This window comes from Pelodiscus sinensis, chromosome 1, assembly GCF_052426305.1.
Source record: "Pelodiscus sinensis isolate ZL-2025 chromosome 1, ASM5242630v1, whole genome shotgun sequence".
Classification (NCBI taxonomy): domain Eukaryota; kingdom Metazoa; phylum Chordata; order Testudines; family Trionychidae; genus Pelodiscus; species Pelodiscus sinensis.
The window spans coordinates 105,145,884-105,167,800 of record NC_143052.1 but is presented as its reverse complement, the minus strand read 5'-3'; the positions used below and the strand labels follow the sequence as shown (position 1 = coordinate 105,167,800).

The window sequence follows — 21,917 nt, the reverse complement described above, 5'->3', positions numbered from 1 at the left end:
TAGAGGCGGGAATGATGAACCTTTCTCTGAAGTTTCACTTCCTAGGGATTCATATCCCCCAATTCAACTTTAACTTTCAGGTTGAATGACTGTGAAAAATATACATCAAATCACGCCTGAAATTACCAAGTATTATACTATTCATAACAAAAGCACAGAATCAAATCCCTCTTTTTTTTTTCTGTGGCTGGGAGGACAACAATGGCTTGAACCCCTTCCCACATAAAAAACGTTTTCACTATCAGCAGGGGAAGCCAGCTGGTTTTCTCCTGGAGTTGTAGGTGGCCCCCTTCCTTCCTCCAGCATTCTCATATTGTGGGAGGTCAGACAAGCAACCCATTCCCCATACTCTAACACTGTAGAAATCTTTAAAGAATTCCACAGGCCATCCTTTGTTCCAAGTTACCAGCAACTGGCTCCACTGGCTGCTGCTGTTGCAGTGGCCTCTAACCTCATATGGGGACTTATGGCAACTGAGAATTCATCAGCTATGCTCCTGCTGCTTTGTGTGGTAGGGGTCCACTCCCCACACAGCCAGGACAGTGGGTGCTATAGACATAGCACACTCAGTTTCTACTTGGAAAGTCTTCACCATAGTCCAACAATAATGCTTCAGCAGCATCCAACACGCCACATTTTCAAAGTGTTACTCAATATTAAGAAGCAACAATGATGTGGTCCATAGTCAAGCCTTTGACTAGAAAAGTAGTAAGATATGGTGAGAGACCTAGACACATGGAGGAATGAGAAAAAGAGGCAGCTCCTTGAGGCTTTGAAGCATCTGCTTGGGAACATGAAATCTGGACGTTTTCATTCCATTAGAATCAGGCAATGTGAGAAAAAAAATCTAGTGTCTGTCCAAAAAAGTATTCTTTTCAGGCAACAATGCTCTTCAACTGCTGAACTGCTATTTGCCCACTATCAGGGTTTGGTAATACACTGTTGCATGCTGGAAAACACAACTGGAGCTTTGGCCCTTCCAGATACCTACAAACGTCTTTGGGGCATGGAGACAACATTGATTAAGGAGTGGTTTGAGGAGAGAGAAAGACAATAGCTTGGGTATGGAAAGTGTTTGGTAGATGGAGTAAGGACAAAAAGGGGAACTGGGCTAGGGCATCAGGGGAGAAGGGCATGGGGTAATTGGTCTAGGATGATAAAGGAGTGGGATTAAAGCCAGCACATGTTGTGCCATTTTAGTGAAGGGAGTTTATATGATATTATACTGAACTCAGCTATTTATGAGAGCATCCTAACTATCACAGCTAGCTGGAGGGTCAGAGACTGGTAGTAAGCAATTCACAGAACAATATGGTACCCAGAGTGTTGTTTTGTTCATTTATGTTTACAGCTAAAGCTGGAGGCACTGAGTCAAGCATAATATAAAGCTGGACCCTTATTTCTGTTCAGTAGTGCTTCTCTCAAACCATCTCACGCCCTCCTTCTCATTTCCCAACCCCTCTTTTTGGACCTCATTTTTACATCAGTCTCCCTGACGCTGCCAGCCGACCATTCCAAATCCCCTCTGGTGCAGGACAAAAGCTGCACAGATGTGGGAAAGGCTGGTACTGGGAAAGCTAACAGCACTGTCATCTTGGCCCAGTGGGGAGCCGGCTGTTTTACTGGGGACAAGAAGCAAATAAAGAAAAGGGGACTGAGGCAAAGAGAGGGAAAGGACAAAATAACCCAATAGAAATCCGGAAAGGAAATGCATGAGTGAGAGTTCTGTCAAGAAAAACAGCAGGTGGGGAAATAAAAACAAAAGATAGAAATGTGTGGGGAGGTGAAAGAATAAAAAAGACCCAGGAAAATAAAATAGGGAATGGGGTGAGAGGGGAAGTTCACTTGAAAAGAGCTGAAAAGCAAGAACCACTGGAGAGAAGACCAGCTGAGATCACTCTCTGTCTTTAATTTCTAATAGTCTCTCTGTGTGAAATTACTTTTTTCTTCCCTTCCTTCCTCTCTCCCCCTCTTTGCTCCACCAAACCTGCTCTCTGATTTCTCAGGAGGCATAGCACTCTGTTGTGGGGAGGGAGAAGGAGTGAGATGTTCAAAAACTGACAGCTTCCCTTTCGCTGAGCTCATTACAACTTAAAACAAGAAATGGAATGAGCACATTTTCAAGGCATTTCCAAAATATATGGCACCATGCAAGCTAAAATTCCTCAATACATGCAGCAAACTCTACTCCTTACAACACGGGCTGTTAAAGCTACACCTAAGCTATGATACCTAGGAGTCCCACAAACATTAACTTGTGTCAATGAAATGCTCTATAAACCTCACTTTATAAAACAGAGGACAAGGGGGACGGACGATTTTCCTTAAAAATATTTGAGGTTCTCAGTGCCTCTGCATATCTAATTTGATTTGGATGGACAAATGCATGACAGATTTGCATAATATCTTGATTTCAGATGTTTTCTGACACTTCCTAATATCTTATGCCTGTAAATCATTTTTGCTAACATCCACCCTTGCCAGAGCCTCCTCACACTTTCTCTATTTGCTGTGGAGACTCCATCTCAGAAGTGCTCCTGGGTTTCCTGTTCTTGTTTCTACTAGCTTCAATTACTATTTTATCTTGAGTCTTCACGTAAGTCTAACCTTGCTGGAATTCAACAGGGATGCACCCATGTGAGATGTGCCTGAGGGAAATACTGGGGATGACACAGGCCAAGTGTGTTCTGGGAAGTGGTCTGGAGAGAGGGCTCAGTGAAGGAAAATACAGAATTTAGGGAAGTCCTATGGCCTGTGTTATGCGAGAGATCAAAGTAGATCACTGTGGTCTCTTCTGGTTTTATAATCTTTGAAAAGGGTTCATGTCCCACAGATGGGGGGGGGGGAGGGCGCAATGGGGGCAACTGCCCCAGGGCCCAAAGATTCAAAGGGGCTGGGAGCTCCTGACTACTACCGTCACTACTGCAGCAGTGGCTAGAGCCCCAGACCCCTCTGAATTGTCGACAGAGAACTGGAGCACCACTCCAAGTGTCTCTGAGAGCAAGAGAGGCGTGCCACCATCTAGGCAGTGTTAAGGGCTGACTGCACTCAGTCCTGCCCCTTCTGCCCTTAGCCCTACTTCTTCTGGGGGTGCAAAGCCAGGCCCCAACACACACATCTTTCCCCAGGGCCCTGCTGAGTCTCCTACAAAATTGTCCTGTTATGCTCTTCACTCTTTTCCCCCTTATCTAGGGCCAGCTTCAACACTTCTTCCCAATACCAAATCCCTGGCACCATGCTGCAGGAGGAGAGACTGGTAAGGAGTTGTGAGTAAACTTTTATTTTATCACAATGACACTTCATGGAACATGACTCTCTGTAGGTTTGTATACAATTACTCACCATGTTCTAAGATGTATTTCACAATTTCAAGGTGCCCAGTCTTGGCAGCATGGTGAAGCAAGGAACAGTGGTCAGGTCCCTGGATTAACAGATTAGCTCCTCTCTTACAGCATTCTATGAACTGGAATGCAATGCACAGGAAGAGGACAAGAAAACTGTAGGACATGGTGCCCAGGTAAATAAACATGCAGGTAAATTAACTGTCAACATTTGCTAGCAGGTGGCTAAAAACAACAGTGGTAACTATTAGCAAACCTGTTAGGCCCTTACAATGCAGAACAAAGGTTTTTTACCTAAATCTAGCAAGGCATACAACACAATGGGTTAACAATGGCAAATCACATTTTATGAGCAGTGGGTAATTAGTGATATACAGTAGGTGAAATATTGCTTGCAAGTAGGGCTGGTCAAATCAATTACATTATCTGATGTTTTTATTTATTTGAACATTTTTCACACACACACACACACACACACACACACACACACACACACACACACACAATGTTTGCTTTCTGTGGAACATTTCAACTTTCCAATTAAAAAAAACAAGCATTCCTAAACAAAAAAATCGTCACCAAAATTAAAATATTTTGTTTTGAACTACACAGTGGTTTGTAGGCGATGTGGTTCAGGTGTCTCATGCCCTGAGTCCCTCTGCAGACATTGGGATACAGAGTTTATGGGCATTTGGGTATTTTGGTTATGCTCTGTGCCGATGTGTGGTGGAGTGGATGTTTGTATGAATACTTGTTATTATATTGGTAGTGCTATAGTCTATAAATCTATATGGATTTATGAATGGCCCATGTGTTCGGGATTAGGTACACACTGTAAACTGCTTGGAAATAGTAAATTGCTCCTTTTATTCTCATGTATATTGTTATCCAGTAGGTGCCTTATGCACCAAAAAAAGTATTATTCTTAAATACTCTTGTATACATTTGCAGCTAATATCATGGGGGAAATGGTTTAAGAATTAGTATTGTGTCTTTTCCCAAAATTTCCCTGCGTTGCTCTTTCTACCACAGCCCCAAGAAGACCTGAAACTCTGCAAGGAAACCAACATGCCAGCAATCTGGTGATATGTTGCCTGCTTCCTTATCCATATAGACCCAGCGACTTTCACCTCTGTCCCTCACACATATATATATTTTCCAACTTGGATCTCATTGTAAGGGAAGACTCACATAAGGAAGGCAGGAAAGAACAGGTGATTGTTTCTTGAAGTTACTGCAGGCTCTCGGAATTGGTAATATATACTACAAAAATAGTGCTGAGATTGCATTATGACAATGGACGTTATTAGGGCATGACACCAAAGTCATGAAAATGATGCCTGGAAAAGATTCAAGGGAGAGTTGTGCCTTGTAAATAAAGTGGCCTTAAGGGATAGGGAAATTGTGCTGTGAAGTTCAGAATAGAATGTGATATGAGGGTAAGGGCAACATTTGACAAATGAATGGTGGTTTCAGTGAATCACCGCTATTATTGTTGCCAGTGAAATAATGAGGGAAGAGGTGTTGAGGAGTGTCTCTGCAGGCAAAGATCAGGAATAAAAATTACCATTTTTCCAGATACTTTCAAGGAAGCCTTTTTCCAGATAATGTTGCAATTGCTAGTCATAATACTCACCCAAATTAAGGTTCACGTTTGCAAACCCCCAACGTGTCGGGTACAGCCACACAGCAAAACCTGCTAGTGAGTTTCAGAACCTGGGTCAATTGACTCAGGCTTGTGCTACATGGCTAAAAAAGGATCCCAGGCTGGGGGAGTTATCCCCATTGTCAGATTTCATAGCCCCGACTCCAGACTGAGCAGGGAATCCACAGTGCTATTTTAGCCCCACAAGCCTGAGTGAGTTAATTCGGGCTTTGAGACTCATTGCCATGGAGGTTTTATTTGTTGTGTAAATGTACCCTTATCTCCTGAACAATAGGGACTGCAATGGTTAGAAGTGAGTTTCACATTTATAGGGTTTAAACACACTCCGTTTGCCCCTTTTCCTCCTCCCTTAGACAGTTATCAATAGGTAACATTTAAGGTTGGTTGGGCCAAGATTTCTTGTGTTTCAAGCCCTTCTGAATGTCAGACGAACTTGGCTCATAGTTAATACTGATATTACAGTGCAGTGGAAAGAGGTTGCTAAGCCAAAGTCCCTTCTTCCTTCCCTGGTAGTTGTCCTGGTGAAAATCAACAATATCTTTACACTATTTGAAAAGAATTGGGGACAACTGGGGTGTTCTGACAAACATTTCCCTTTCAGTAAAAATAAGCTTATTGTGTAAGGCTGGGTTGAGGATACCATACTGCTCAGCACTGTATTTGCTACATAATCATTTCACTGTGTAATCAGCCCATAGCTCCAGAAAGTACTTTGGGATTTCTGGAGTATGAAAGGTGCAGTGTAACACCAGATCCTATTCACTTGTATTTCAAGTCATACCTCACTTGGCTGTTGACCCTCTAATATCCAATGTATCCTGCAAGTGGCATTTAGCTATCAATCTTTACAGCAGTATATTTATGCTATTAGGAGTAGACTATAAAATGTAGTCCATCACTGCTGCCAATAGCTGAGAAGCCCAGCTTGCCGCACATACCTTCAGAAGATCACCGTCTATTACTGCTTGTAAAAGTGCTGCAAAGGACAAAAGACAAGACTAACATCAGGGAAAAGAACAGTGCAATTATTATTTACATAGTTCCACTGATTAATACAGTGCTTGACAATATTAAAACTACATAGGAGGCAAGGTCCCAAGCTCCAGCAAGCTTGCATTACAGTGTCACAATCTTAAATCACCAGAGCCGCAATCTGGGTATGGCTGCAATGGATCTGACAGTGCAAGTTCCAGCTCAAGTCGACATACCCATGCTAGTGCTAATCGAGCTAGTGTGCTAAAAATAGAAATGTAGCTGCAGCAGCATGAGCAGTGGGGTGGGCTAGCCACCCCAAGTATGACCCTCTCAAAGACCCAAGGTGCATACTCAGGATATCTGCCTTTCACGTCATAGCAGCTACACTTCTATTTTTAGTGCATTAACTCGACCAGAACTAGGAGAGATGTCTTCTTAAGCTGGGAATCACCCCTTCGAGGTCCAGTGTACTCATACCCTCTGACAAACATTACAGAATGAGGAAGGGAGATAACTTTTGGTAGTGTTTGACACAATATAGTTTATATCAATATTTTTAAAAGTGACCACTAAGTACGAGTGCTTAAATTTCTGACAGCCCAACTTAAGACATGTTAGGTAATTTACAATATGCTTGCAACACTGGTTTAACTCTGGTCCAACCAAGGTCAACAGTGAAATCTCCATTCATTTAAACAGGAGCACAGATAGGCACCCAGAGTGCCTCTGAATGCTTTTGAAAATATCAATAAAAATTTCAGAGTTGGCCTATCTCCTTTTTACTCCAAATGGAACTGGGATGTCACACCCGTTGAACACTAATAAGGAGATCATTACTAAAAACACAGAGCACTTGACAAAGAAGGTGCTTCCTTGGGTCATGTCAAGAATTATACTGATAGACATTCAGTCCCAGGACTGGATAGCAGCAGACTCAGAAATAAACAAAGGGGACAGCAGAGCATCATCATTAATTTAGAAACCCCTAGACACCCCAACTGAGATTCAGGCTTCCATTCTAGTAGGCACAGCACAAGCACATAGTAAAATAGAGTCCCTGCAGCACTTGCAATCTAAACAGGTGATGGGTGGGAATGAAAACTGAGGCACAGAGAGGTAAGATACTCAGGGTCATGAAGCATGTCAGTAGAAGCACTAAAACTAGCACCCGGATCTTCTAGTCCAGTGCCCTATCCTACCCAGTAGGCCACATGACTTCCCACATGCTTTTCCTGACCTGCAGATCAGACTAGATAATCACAGTGATTTTTCTACTGTCACATTTGGGATGTCTAGGCACTTCTGTAATACAAACAAACAATTAGTTGTGAGCTAGTGGGTAGGATATTCCAGAGTTCCATATGTTCTGGTCATAGATGAACTGTAGAACTCACAGGAGAGTTTCTACACACTCTCTGGACAGTAAGTAACCACATATAAGTGAGGGTGTTACACGTTTCCTACCAAAGAACTATTTTCTCCTTCCTTTCCCTCCCCTTAGCATTATGTGCACAGCAAAAATCAATAGTGAACTAATCTCTCTGGGTATGTCTACACTAGCCCCCTAGTTCAAACTAGGGAGGCTAATGTAGGCATTCGAAATTGCAAATGAAGCCCGGGATTTAAATTTCCCAGGCTTTATTTGCATGTTCCCGTCCGGTTGCCATTTTGAAATTCCACTAGCCCGAAGCAACTGCCCGCGGTTACACGCGGCAGTGAAACAGTAATTCGAACTAAGTCCTTAGTTCAAATTAACTGTTACTCCTCCTGGAATGAGGTGTACCAGTTAATTTGAACTAAGGACTTAATTCAAATTACTGTTTCACTATCGCATGTAGCCGCAGGCAGTTACTTCAGGTTAGTGGAATTTAAAAATGGCGACAGGATGGGAACATGCAAATAAAGCCTGGGATATTTAAATCCCAGGCTTCATTTGCAATTTTGAATGCCTACATTAGGCTCCCTAGTTCGAACTATGGGGCTAGTGTAGACATACCCTCTGGGAAATATATTTAGGCCCATGAGAGAGAAAAGCATTTAAGTCCATCTTTATATAGAACAGCACTTAAATATGTGCTTAACTTTAGGCATAAATGTAAAGTTAAGGATGTGCTTAGGTGCTGTCTGGATAAGGATGCTTTCCTGAATCAGGGCCTACAGGAGTAAGAAAAACAATACCATAGTATTTTGTCTGGCAAAGAGCACTGGAACCTCCATGATGAGTATTGCACAAGGAGCTCATTATTACTTCAGGCATAACATCACAAATGAGTTAAACCAAGCAGAGGAGAACCCAACAAGTGTTTCTTTCTTTTAAAGCATATGGAAAGCTGTGTGGTATGCAAGAGGTGATTTCTGTTGCCTAAACAATGTCATTTTTGTGCAGGAGATTTGGGGACCCTTTCTCACTTCATCCCCTTGCTGTGTATCTACGGTGAAAGGCAAAACTTCACCATGCAGAGTTCTCAATTTGGAAAGCAGTGCTGCAATTTCAGTTCATACTTGTCCAGTAGCACTTAAGGCCATTTCTGAATAAGCACTAATTAACAAACTAGGTACTAGAAATCATCTGGCAGCTGCACAATATTCTGAAGTAAAGGAGGAGACACAAAGCAAAGGCCAAAGTTGGGAAAAGAATCTTGTGCTTCAGACTCAGTTGTCACATATACCAGTTTAAATCCAGTGTTTCTCCACTGTTTTCAGTGGATTTAAACCAGTACAACAGAGCAGAATTTGGTCTTTTGTGTTTATTTGTTGCTCATTTTGTATACAAGTTTTGTCTCCTTGGAAGATTTGATCCCTTCGGAATGGCTGTCTTCTAGGTTACTGGAATCTTCTGTATGACAGTCACAAAAATCCTGTGTCCTCTCCCATAGAATGAAGGTTACTTACTTTAACTGGAAGTTCTTTGAGATGGTGGTCAATATCTGTATTCCACATGTAGGTATGCATGTGCCAGAGTCTGAAGATTTTACCAAGCATTGGCCCACATGTGACAGGAGAGGTCCTTGTGCTTTTGAGAGTATAAGGTGTAGTATGGGTCAACACTCCCTCAACTCCTCTTCTCACAGCGAATCCAATCCAGATCCAAATGCAGAGGGAGTAGAGGATGGACAGTGGAATACAGACAGAAACCACACATCTTGAAGAACTTACAGTAAGTAACTCATTTCTTCAAGTGAAGATCCCTATGGCTGTGTCTAGACTGCACCCCTTTTGCAGAAAAAGGGATGCAGATTAGACAAAGTGCAATTGCAAATGAAGCAGGGATTTAAATCTTCCCCGCTTCATTTGCATAAACATGGCTGCCGCTTTTTTCCAACTCGGGGCTTTGCCAGCAAAAAGCGCCAGTCTAGACGGGGATCTTTCGGAAAATAAAGCCTTTTCCGAAAGATCCCTTATTCCTGATTTTAAGAGGAATCCCCGCTTCATTTGCAATTGCACTGTGTCTAATCTGCATCCCTTTTCCGCAAAAGGGATGCAGTCTAGACACAGCCAAGGTATATTCCACATGTGGGTGATTGACAAGCAATACTCAAACTGGAGGCTGATGCAAGGAAGCTGACAACAAAGATGTGTGCGGTATTGTAAAGCCTGTTGAAGCATCCACAGCAAAGACCTGCACTGGAGCATAATGCCTATCTAACATGTATAGCAACAGAATGGCTGCTCTGCAGGTGTCCTGTACTGGGACCTCTTACTGGGATGGCTTGTCCTCGCATGTAACAGACCTTTTTACCTTTGCATGGTAGCATGCAAGCCAGTTTGTAACATTTGATAATTCAGCAAGAAACTCTCTTAGAAATCATCTAAGAGGATATAGCTTGGCCATGGGATCACTCTGCTATCACAACAAAGAGTCTCAGATTCTTCCTGATGGGCTTGGTTCTTTACAGGTAAAAGGCTGGTGCATCCCTGATATTGAAGGTATGACATGTCTTCTTTTCAGACAAAGTATGGGGTACAGAATAAGGACAGGTAAGTAAATACACTAGTTAAGGATAGAATTCAGGGACGACCCTGTGTATAAATTAAGGGTGAAGGTAAAGGGAAATACCGTAAATGCCATGAGGACTCCCAGATTGCTCACCATCCTTGCCAAATTAAAGGCCACCACAAATACTGCCTTCATGGACAGGTGGGATATGGAACACATTGCTAAGGGTTCAAATGGAAGACCATTACGTTTTGACAGAATATAGTTAAGATCCCATAGTGATGCTGATTAATGAGAAGGCCTTGAGAAAACCCTTCATGAACTATGTTATAGTTGGGTACATAAAAACAGAGGGAGGAAGGAAAGTACTAAAGGGAGGAAAGTCTGGGTGAGACTGGTTGTACTGCATTCAAATGGGTTCTGGTGGATTCTTTTCTACTGTAAGTATTGCCTGGAAAGGTGATGAACAAGAGCATGCTACTTCTGACTCCCATCCAAACATCAGGCTGCAACAGGGAAAGAGACTAGGTTGGGGTGTTTGACTCTGCCCCTGCCTTGTGTCAGCAGTTCTGGGAAGTAGTGGATTTTGATTGGGCAACAAAATGAGATCAACAAAAGACCTGGGGAAAAATGGTCTGGACTCATCCATCTGTGATTGTTTCTCATAAAATGGAAAGGAGGGAGTCTGGCAGCAGGGATGGTTGTACTGCAGAATGCCCACACAGGGGCAGAGATAGGGACAGCTATAACCTCATTGGGCCAGCAGGGGGCAGGAGTCGAGAAAGGGACAGTTATCTACTATATATATTTCAGAGAATTCATCTGCTTAAGTGTTTGTCTCTGTGTCTGTCTGTTCCCCAACTGGGGGGCATGCATCCCCAAAGCAGCAACCATGGACAGGTGGTTTTCATGTGGCCCCAAACTGCTGTGATGAGAGATGGCAAAGGTTGTCCTCTCTTCCCAGGGCAGACTGCCTACTGACCCCCTCATCCCCAGCCCCACCCCAGAACAATGATTTAAATTTAGAAAAACAAAACTTCCAGTTACAAATAAAGGGCAAAAATCAAATGAAAATGGTATTAACATGCAATGACAAATTTAAAAAATATGAGAATGATTTTATCTGTTTTGAGCAACATTTGTTTATCACAGGCACATAACATGATTTATGCAATTGTTTTATCATACCAAATATACCTTCAGGTCTTAAAAAGTCTAAAATAATTTGATAATCAATGAACATTTAAATCAAGTTGTTAATTTTTGACTCTGCCTAAGATAGACATTTGCAATGAGTAACAGAAACATTGTATTATTTTTTTATGTTCTGGTATGTGAAATTACTGCAAATGAAAGCTGCCAGACAGCCAGAACTAGAAACTGAAGTCCTTTGTCCATATAATTGGCAAGCAGAGTTTACATCAGTACTAGATTCCCTCGACAGCCTTCTCAATAGGCCTCAGCCCTCTTTGTTGGGTACTGAGAATAGTTCATATCCCATGCTTCTTTGACCTCATTGTGGAGACTGCCAGTGGCAATGTATTTAGATAGGTACACCCATCTACTATAAAATGGGTAGCCAACAATTCATTTTGTGTATGTTGGCTGTTATGTGGTAATAAAGTTTGGACACTGAGTTAGGCAAATTTTGAACCAATGCCCTAGAAACTTTAGCAGCATCTCATTAATTCATAAATTAAATAAATAAAACATACCAGCAGCATAAAGAAAGAAGTCTCCAAAGTGTCAACCAATAATACAGTAAGAAAAGAAAAATTAAAATACTTTAAAGTTCCAATGTCAGATCTTGCCAATATGCACAAGTAACTTTACTCACATGAACAGTCTAACTTACTTCAATTGGACTGCTTGTACAATTAAAGTTACTACTCACAGCACAAGTGTTTTCCAACTCTGGACCTGCTGAGCACCTCTTTCTAGAGCTGTGGTGTCTAATATGCTTGCCACAAGCCACAATAGTGGCTACTGCTTCAGGACTGGCTGGAAACCATGATTCTAGAGCCTGGCAAATCCACAGCTATCCATGGATTTTTGAATCAGTGGATGCAGATATCTGTGGCTCATTTTTGCAGTGATGGATGCAAATGCAAATTTTGTATCTGGAACCCAGTACATTTGCGGATATTTTCTTTATATCAGTGGGTATCCTTATCCTCAGAGGTGGGTGCAGATACCTGCAGATCATTTTTGCAGAAGTGGATCTCAATCTTTTATCCATGCAGGGCTGTACCTCTATCCACTGGATCCCACCACCTGCCTCCCCACACTACCACTATACATATTAATGTACACCGAGTACCATTCAAATGTATATCATTTTGAAAGCTTCTACCAATCCTAATGGAATTCTTCCTTATAGAACTAGGAAATATTACTGGAAAGGGTAAAAGATTTCAAACCAATGAAAAATTTGAAGTATATCCATTCTATAAGTGGATCATTTTATCCAAGGTTGAAAAGCAACTACTTCTGGAACAAAACTTACCTATTTAACAGTGCATGACAGTATAATACAGCAGCAAATGAAGTCTACCATGTCTAACTACAGAGGGAGTGTAGACAAAAATGAATTACCTAAACTTTGGCTAGAGAATTGGGGTTAATAAAATCCATAACTCTTTTGAAAAGTGCAATTAAATATTTAATGACCTCATATGATCAGTCTTTCCTCTGAGAGGTTGCTTCAACCTCTCAGAGGAAAGACAGTACTCCAACAGTGCAGAAACTTCTAATACCACACTATTGTTCAGCCCTTACTCACTAACATCCTTTCCTGTAGGACATACTGCGGGAACACCTTGAAAGTTTCACAGTGAAATACTGACTTGCATCATCCTTGCAAGGTCTGATGTTCTTATGTTCTTATGTCTGACAGGACTACAGAAGGTAATACAATTCAGGTTTGTGGCAGATATTAAATTTAACTTGGATCATTCTCAACCTAGAATGTATTACTGCTTTTGCAGACTGTGGGAAATTCAGCAATTTTTTAAAAGTTGAATTTTAAAAAATTGAAAACAATTACTGTTTTATATGTTGAAAAGTTAAAATCTGAACTGAATAGTGTCAGAAATGTGGATTTTACCCACCAGTTAATTACCTGTATAAGAAAAGTTTCAGTCTCAATTTTCCATGATTTATAACAATCACTTTACAGCAGTTCTTTATCAGTCAAAACGCTCAGTTTTCCAGAGGGACCCACTTTGGTTGTAATTTAGAAATGTATTCTTTTCCCTGTAAACACAGCCACTTAACTGTAGCAGCTTTGTACATTCAGTAGTTGTAGAGATTCAGATAAGATCAAAACTGAATATGAAATAATGAAATGACATATTATTCAATAATGTGTAGAACTGACTATATCATATTGGGCTTTATGTTACAAATGAAATTACCAAGAAAAATACAAAAAACTCTTGCTAATAATAAATAAAATAGATAAAATGTAGATATGTAATTACATATGTATATTACATATAAAATGTGCAAGAACAAAAATAACCTAAAAGATGCAGGCTGAGAGTTTGCTAGGACTGCTGGATGAAGTTGTTTCTATGTGAGATTCTGTCTACACAGTAGTGTAAGCCCAGGCTTGAATTCAGTCTCAGGCCTAACCGCACTCATGTCCACACATCATTTGGGTTAACCTAGGGCTCAAGCTTAGGGTCTCAGAATGGTGCAAGATTGGAGGGTCTGAGCTCTCTTGCTTTCCTGTGTGCATGCAGCCCAGCCTAACTTGGGTCCCAGAAGTCCTCCATATATATTCCAGAGTTCACTGGGACAACTTCCTTTGACCTCCCTATGCCAGCAATCTGTGGTGGGGTCTATCACACTCTATGGCAAAGGGAAGCCACACATTAACATTAACATCAGGTCAACATTAACCCATTGTCTGCTGAACACCAGTCTATCAGAGAGCCTGGAGGACTTTCAAGGGAGATCAATCAGAAGGCGTTTGCAAAGAGAGCTGCTTCCTGATCACCAGAGCAGTGCCAGATTGTGATGCACACGGTCTGGGTGTCCCTGCACACACAGGCCCAAGGAGGTGTGTCAGAGGAGCGGAGAGTGGACCAGGGACTGAGAAGCTGCCCTGTAAGTGAGGAGGAGTGACAGAGCTAACTCAACATAACCAGGGAAGAGATGACTCCCAACACCTTGGCTGCCCCAAAACTGAGTGGTGAGTGGCAGCCAGCCAAAAAACTTCCCCACCGCTTCCCAGGGGACCCTGGGAGGCTGGATTTGTGACTGGGGGCCAAAGGGAGCTGTGGCTAAGGTCTGAAGGGAACTGACACTCCCTCCCCACCCACCCTGGGAGCTGGCCCAGGCCCCACCACACACTCCCCTGAATATTCCTTCATGCTCTGTTGCAGTGTGGCCCACAATTTGGGAACAACTGTTCTATGGGGCAGGCCTTCAAAGGAGCTAGTTATGCAGTTTATGTAATAATGTGCTCCTTATGGGCACCTGAGTCCCAACGATAGTAAGAAACAGGACAGCAAAATTTTCCCACAGTGTAACACATTCACAGGGCTAAAGTATTGACAAGGGGAGGGGTGGTAGGCATTCTGGGATAGGGTTACCTTGGCTCAGATCTGTGTCCTGCACTGTGGAGCATAAGTGCTTACTTCCCCTCTAGCTAGAGAGTGCTTGACCCTCTTCCTGCTTCACCCAAGACCTCACCCCCACTCCACCCCTTCCTCAAGCATCTATCCACCTTGTCTCTTCCTGCCCCTGCCCCACCTCTTTCTACCCATCCCCCAAGTGCACCCCATCCCAGTTCATTCCCTCCCTCCAGAGCATCCTGCTCACCGCAAAACACTTGTTTGTGGTGGACAAGAAGCAATGGGGGTCAGGGAGATTGCCACTGCCAGTGAGTGCTGAACGCCCACTATTTTTTCTCTATGGGTGATTCACCCTCTAAGCACCCACACAGTCAGCACCTATGCTGTGTATGCCAGAAGCCTAAATTCAAGCATGAGTCAGAAAATCCTTAATCTAGGTAGAGCAGGGTGAATACTCATCTCTGTGAGCAGACCCACGGACGGGGGGCACAAGGGGCCCAATGATTTTACGGTCCCTGGAGTTCCAACTCTAGCTGTTGTGGCAATGGCAGCGCCCAGAGCCCCAGACCCTATAAATCACCACTAAAACACCATGTGGTGCATTCTGGGTAGCTCTGAGAGCTAGGTGGGGCCAGGGTGCTGCAATGTGGGTGGCACTGAAAGTGGCTGCCCTGGCCCCACTCCTTCCAAGGGCCCAGGGTGTCTCTTGGTTCCCCTGCTTGTGAGCATCCCTTTTTTCAGTCCAATATGCCTGCAATCAGGCCTTTTCAGCAGGATGGCATCCACCTCTCACTAGTCTTTTTTAGTTGTTACTACAGGGTGGCACCAACCTCTTTCGAGCACACACATTCCCCGGGCCAATGGATCACACAGCAGGTCTTCAGTGGCTGAACCCCACACACTGTCTCCCCCTTCCAGAGTATATACTCTAGTTATTTTCACAGCAACGGTATGAGGCTATAGCTTTCAGGCTTCTTCACAGAGGCACTGCCTTCTTCCACACCCCAGCCAGGGCCCATCTCAGTACCCCCAGTTGGTGTACTTTCTGCAGCCCTTCTTGGGCTCAATTTGTGTACATACCAGCAAGGTCCATCTCAGCAACCTCATCTGGTCTGGCCAGGTTCTGTGTTTAACCCCTGAGGCTCAGTCTGTCCATACGGGCCTTTTTCATGACCCTATTGCTCTTTCCATCAGCCAGACACCAGGTTTTCAGAAACCTTCCCTAGGCTTGGTTCCATGGTCCTGTTGTACATCTAACTAGCCCAGCACCCAGTCCTCCCTCATCAAGCTACACATAGCAATGGAAGGCTCTCTTCTGCTGCTTGCCTTTTATCTAGCCCTTCTGGCCCTTTATTGGTCACCCCAGAAGCCCCTCTGATTGGCTGCTCCTCTCCAGCCACTCTAGGTTGCCAGGAGGACTTCTTGATGCTCTATTCTGGGGCAAAGTGACACAGGGCCATGATACCTTCAGCAGAGGGTCTCCAGACCTAGTTCACCCTGCCATTTTGGGGTTAAAATGCAATGTAGACCCTCAAGCCGAGGGTTCCTTGATACAGGTCAAATGCCTCAAGTCCCACTAACCATAGGCTTACGTAGCTTGCAGAGATTTTTTTTGGAAACTTCTTGCTAGAAACATAGACTTGGATTTCTGAGCAAGGAAGCATCTTTCTGTTGTTTAGTTCAGGAGTGTTCAGTGTACGTTGTTTGTAAATAAACAGGACTGAACAAAAAATATGTAACTTATATCATTAATTTCACCTGCTCACAGAAACAATACAGCAAGGCTACAAAAACTGGGTAACCCTCAGGCCAAAAAGGATTAAGAATATCAAACACATGCAACAACAGCCAGCTAGGGAATTTCCTCTTGTGGCTTGTTGCTATAATGGTGCATAGTATATGCCTCATCGAGAACACACTAATTTGCTATTCTCATCGATCTTGGGACTAAATTTTCTCTAATAATTGTCCAAACAAAAAGGCATTCACAAACCAGCCATTTTTATCTGCAAATCCTTTAAAACAGCATATCCAACTAACCCATTTGTACATGCAAATGAGTGCAAATGCACATTCTACTTCTACAATTTAGAGACCATTTTTGGAAGATGCCAGTCCTGTGACTAAGATCTGCTGTTTGGATTGCACACACAGTATACATTTCTCATTAATGTTTGTGGCTGCCTCTTAGCTAAGAAAGCATCATCTTCATAAGCAATTTAAAAAGTGAGAGCTAACACAGTCTCAAATGCATCTGCCAACTAATTTGGGAATAAGACAAGATTTTTAATATGTGAAAAACATCAACTGCTCAATGTAGTTATAAATATGGATCAGAAATCCTTTTCCTTTTAAGATTTTAGCTTCAAACAAGAAATTGAATACCAAGCCCTTTGCTTAGAATAGGGAGGTAATAAAAATAACCACTATCCTGCAACAAACATTCGCTGTACAACTGAAGGGCTAGACTCTCATGTATAGCAAGGCTCCTTTTAATCTTTCTGGAAGTATAAAATAGTCTTAAAATGGTTATGAATTATATTTGTACCCGTGTTAGGACCCATGTACAATGCACAAGCAGTGTAAAGGGGAACTGGTGTAAATTAGAATCTGTTCTGTAATATTCCTGTGGTGCACGAGTGGTGTTGATTTAAAAGTGGCTGAGGAATGGCAGTACTTGATTGGCTGATGGTGAGATGATGCTTTCCCTTCTAACATTGGGGCAGTGCCAAACAGCTTTGCAAAGACAAGTATGACCATGAAGGAGAAGGTCAGTCTGTGCAAATGGTCCAAGAAACAAAGAAGAGTTGCAGATGCACCCAGTACCCTCTGGCTGACATCTTCACTGTGTCCTAGAAAGCTATTTGGCTTTTAAACCAAGCCAGGAACAATTAATGTCACTTTCAGGAGTGATGAAATGGAGGAAATGTTGCTGACCAAGCAAGAATATAGACCAGAGGGGTTTTAGCTAGCTAAATCCAGGTTTTTTATCAGTGTGGCATTACTTTGGCAAGGGGAGAACTTTAAGCTGAATAATTAAACAATGACATTTTTTATTTAAAAAGAAGACAGAAAGTAAAGAAAATTAAGGGCTGGCTATTCTCCCTCCTACCCTTACTCACATTAGTGCTCACACAAACAGTCCTACTGAAGCCAGAGGCCTCTCTTCTCTCTTATTCCCTCAGAGGCCTTGGCAATCCATGTCTGATCCTGCTGTGCATTGGGTCTTCCTGTCAATACTTAGTGAGGTGAGTAACTGTTTGTCAATAGAGAAGGGGTTCATAATATGTCCTTAAACAATTTGCAAACCAGTTCTAGCATTTAATAATTCTATTTTTCACTGGACCATTGTTTTTATATATATACTAGCCAATTAGCCCATCATAAGATGGAATTTTCAGGTCTCTCCTCCACGTCAGGTCTTCTCTCCTGAGTCTCCGGTGTGTCTGTCTCTCTCTCTCTCTCTCTCTCCTCCTCCTACTGCCTCACACCCCTCCCCCCCCCCAGCTCTCCTCTGCCTCCTGCCTCTCTCTTTCTCTTCTTCTCCCCATCCTGCCTCTCACTCGGGGGACCATGGAGCCCAAACAGCTGTTTGGGCTCTGCACTCCCCATGCTGCATGGGGAGTGCAGAGCCCAAATGATCGCTTGTGCCACTTGCTCCCACATGGCGGCCCGGCTGAGCGGCGCAGAAGTCAGCCGAGCGCCAGGGCGGGAGGTGAAGGGGGGCGGGGCAGTGACATTCACGGCCAGGGGGCGGGGCCTGGAGCTGCTGTCACGCCGCACGTCACCGCCCCAGCCCCCTTCACCTCCTGCCGTAGCGCTCGGCTGACTTCTGCGCCACTCAGCCCGGCTGCCATGGAGGAGCCCAAATGGCCGCTTGCTCCCCCGCGGCAGGGTATGTACATCACCGCCCTGCCCCCTTTCCCCTCCCGCCGTGGTGCTCGGCTGACTTCTGCACCACTCAGCTGGGCCACTGGGAACAGCCAGTATTTCAGCAACAGCACTGCCCAGAGGGAACAGCCAGCATTTCAGCATTACATATTCTCAGACATTGGGCTACTATATATATGATATATATACGCACTGTGGATTGGAGCCTAAGCAGAAGCACTGCTCCCACACAGAAACAATGAGAAGAAAAATCCATATGCTAAGAACTTTCCATCACTGAGTTCTGCTTAGATCTAGATATTCTCACACACTGACAACGTGTGCCTCAGTCATATCTGCTTTTGGTGTGAAAAAATAAGCCATATTTGGGAAATTACCCCCATTTTTCTTTTACCCCTCGTTCTGATGCCTTATACGCACAAGGCCTGTCCTGCCCTCTCAAACAGGCTACCCATGTCTCCCTCTTGGCCCCCCCTCCTGCTATATGACACTTAGATTGTATGATGAGATGCACCTTTTAAATACTTAAAGATCAATATTACTCCTGAGCCACCTGGAGGGGGCCCTGACAAAGTGATGTGTGATCTTTCCTCCAGCTCCCAGTAACATTGCAGCCTCTGTTGAGCTGGAGAATAAAGGAATGGGCTCAACATCTGAAGTCCCTAAGCAACAGACGATTGGGGCTGGCCATAGACACATTTTCAGAACAATATATATGTGCGCTTTCTTCCCTAAGTGGATAATTAATCAAAATAAATACCTGCAGTCGGGAGCCTCCCCTGCCGTGCTCGCTTGGATTTGTTCAGAGAAAGCATTCCAAGACATCTTAATTTGTTGCTATGTGAATGGCTGCAACTTCACCCTGAAGTCTACAGCCTCTCAGCTGGAGCTGTGTGAAACCATCGATCGCTCTGTTAAGAGTATTTGGCATTTAAAGTGCAATTGTTCTCTCTCTTCCCTCCCTGCCCCAGTCCAATTTTACCTGCATTCAGAGATGGGGGGGGGATTTTATTTCTTTACACAATGTGTACAGCGAGTTACAAGTGGAGCAGAATTCCTGAGGAGAACATCCCCTTGCACACTAACACCAAACTTGGGGGGGCCCAAAGATTTCACAAAAGAAATGAGGGGCCCTCTGTCATACTGTGGTCCAAGGGAGTGACGCTCCGGTTTGGACTAGCCTATAGGGATACAGGATACCTCCAGGAATAGACAAGGTTCTCACACTTGCTTTATGCTCTGGGACCCCTGCAGCTGCCTCTTTCCCTTCAAAGGCTCAGCCCATCTCCCTTCGATGATGCAGGTAGCACTGAAGAACACTTCAGAATGGACTCTGGGTGCTGAGACCAGGGAAAAGAAGAAACTAGCCCTACTTATGCAAGACACTCCTATAAATCCATCACCCTAAATCAGCCTATGGAAGCCAGTGGAGAACTTCCCAGCAGATCCTCTCCACCCTAACGAAGGTCTGAGGAGGATATCAAAGAATTTGTTGGTAATGGGCTTGCGTCCCAGGGGACTGGTGCAAGGGTGGGGTCTCTTTCCCAACACCTGAGAAAAAGCGTAAAGATCTGCCTGAATGGAGACACTAGCCTGAACTGATTTGTTGCTCTGAAGAGGGATTGTTTTGATATGAGTCGATTCAAAGACATAGGTACAACCCCTAAAAGCAAAAGCTCCCCCCACCGAACAACAAATCGAATCAAACAGACTCATTCAGTAAATCAACTTAATGATGCCCCATCCTCAATCCTGCTCCTGCAGAAATCAATTTATCCCTAACCTCAAGAGAAAAATCAATCACATCCTCCCTCCCTCAATATCTATATGCAGACTCCTCTGCATAGCTGTCTGCTTTTCCTGGAGCAAAGTCAACCATGAGCTTTTTACTCTTTACCCACTGTGCAAACATTTTTGGGAACCTTGTCAGCCCAGGCCTGAGTGGATATGTCCACACTGCTTTTGGGAGCCTCCCAGCCTTGGTCCATAGTGGGACTAGTAAGGGCACATTAGCATCCTAAAAATAAGTGTGTAGGCATTGCTTTGATGTTTTGCCTTGAGCTGGAACAGCTATTTTTAGCATGCTAGCATAGCTCCAGAATGCACAAGTCTTTAGAACCAGGTCTGGAGGCTCACACCATGATGCAGAGTAGACATACCTAGGACAAGGATAGGAAGTGCAGAGGTATTCTTCAATACCTTCCCCTCTATGCCAAAAAATCCTGCTTTGTCAGGTTCTTCATTACCTCCCACCAGCTCAGTGACGTGCTACTGAGAGCACCTTCTTTGCCTATAGCCCAGGCAGCTTCTTTCACTTGACAGTGCTGATGCTCACCCTGCATTCTGTGTGACTTCTCACCAGTAGTGATGTAACCCACACACCTAGGCTACGTCTACACTGGCAGGTTCTTGCACAAGAACGGCTGTTCTTGTGCAAGAACCCGCAGAGCGTCCACACTGCCCACCTGCTCTTGCGCAAGAAGATTTACAGAATGGCATCGGAAGACAAGGCTTATTGCGACAGAGCTATGCTCTGTTCTAACAAGTATAAGCCCTCTAACAAGTGTAAGAGCTTTTGTGCAAGAGGGCAGTGTGGATGCGCGTCAGGGCTTCTTGCACAAGAAAGCCCTATGTCTAAAATGGCCATCAGAGCTTTCTTGCACAAGAGAGTATCCACACTGCACATGGCAGTGTGGATGTGTTCTTGCGCAAGAGTTCTTGCACAAGAACCCTTGCACAAGATGTTCTTGTGCAAGAACTTGCCAGTGTAGACATAACCCCGGTGTGGTTCACTGACCAATGCAGTGGCACCTAGACCACAGCAACAGATAAGACCAAGAGACCTCATCAGGAGGGGCTGACAGCCAGCTGGTGTTTAGCTCAGAGGGTAGCGGCTCCTATACTCAGCTCCCGAGGTCCCAGGTTCAGATCTGCCCAGTGGTGGTTACACTGACATCATCCTGTCTTCCAGGCATAAGGGGCAGTTACGAAGGCCTGCAGAAACAGATACATCTTGCAGCTCTTTCTGAAAGCATACAAGTTATTCAACTGGATACTAATTCTAAGACCACTGTTAAAAATTCCACTACATTCCTAACATGTAGCAGAGCCAGCCACCTCCCATGTGCCCCCTTATGGCCTAGAGTCTCACTACAGGGAGTGTGCCTCAGTTTCCCCCACTTGGACCATTCAAAAAACACCTTTGCCCACTCATGTCCTTTCTTAAGTTCTGCATTTTTTAATTAAAGAACACTCAAAATAAAGTTTTCAAGTCCATCCAAAAGTCCACACAAACCAAAAGGTTTCTCCTCCTCTGGGCATTTCTGTCTAGGGCCTTTTTTACTTTGGCAGGCCTCTCCCAGGCCCTATCTAATAAGAGTCTCAGTCCTGGCTCTTTTCTAGCATCTGCTCACCGTAGCAGCTTGGAGCCAGGTGAGAAGCTCCTCCCTATGGCTGATGCAGCTTCAACGGCACAGCTTGGAAAGGAGTGCAGGTCCCCCGGCTGGTGCAGGTCCAGGTTCGTC

General features: G+C 43.9%; 1 protein-coding gene across 7 annotated transcripts in view; it reads right to left on the bottom strand.

Moving 5' to 3' along the window:
- Positions 1–21,917, bottom strand: part of DGKI (diacylglycerol kinase iota) — a 312,169-nt gene that overhangs the window by 9,113 nt on the left and 281,139 nt on the right. For all 7 annotated transcript variants that reach the window (XM_075940048.2, XM_075940098.2, XM_075940058.2 and 4 more), the window contains 2 exons: positions 5,946–5,983; positions 3,343–3,463 (listed from right to left, as the gene is read on the bottom strand). In XM_075940048.2, coding sequence (XP_075796163.2) covers positions 3,343–3,463; positions 5,946–5,983 — 159 coding nt within the window. The remainder of the gene's footprint in view (positions 1–3,342; positions 3,464–5,945; positions 5,984–21,917) is intronic.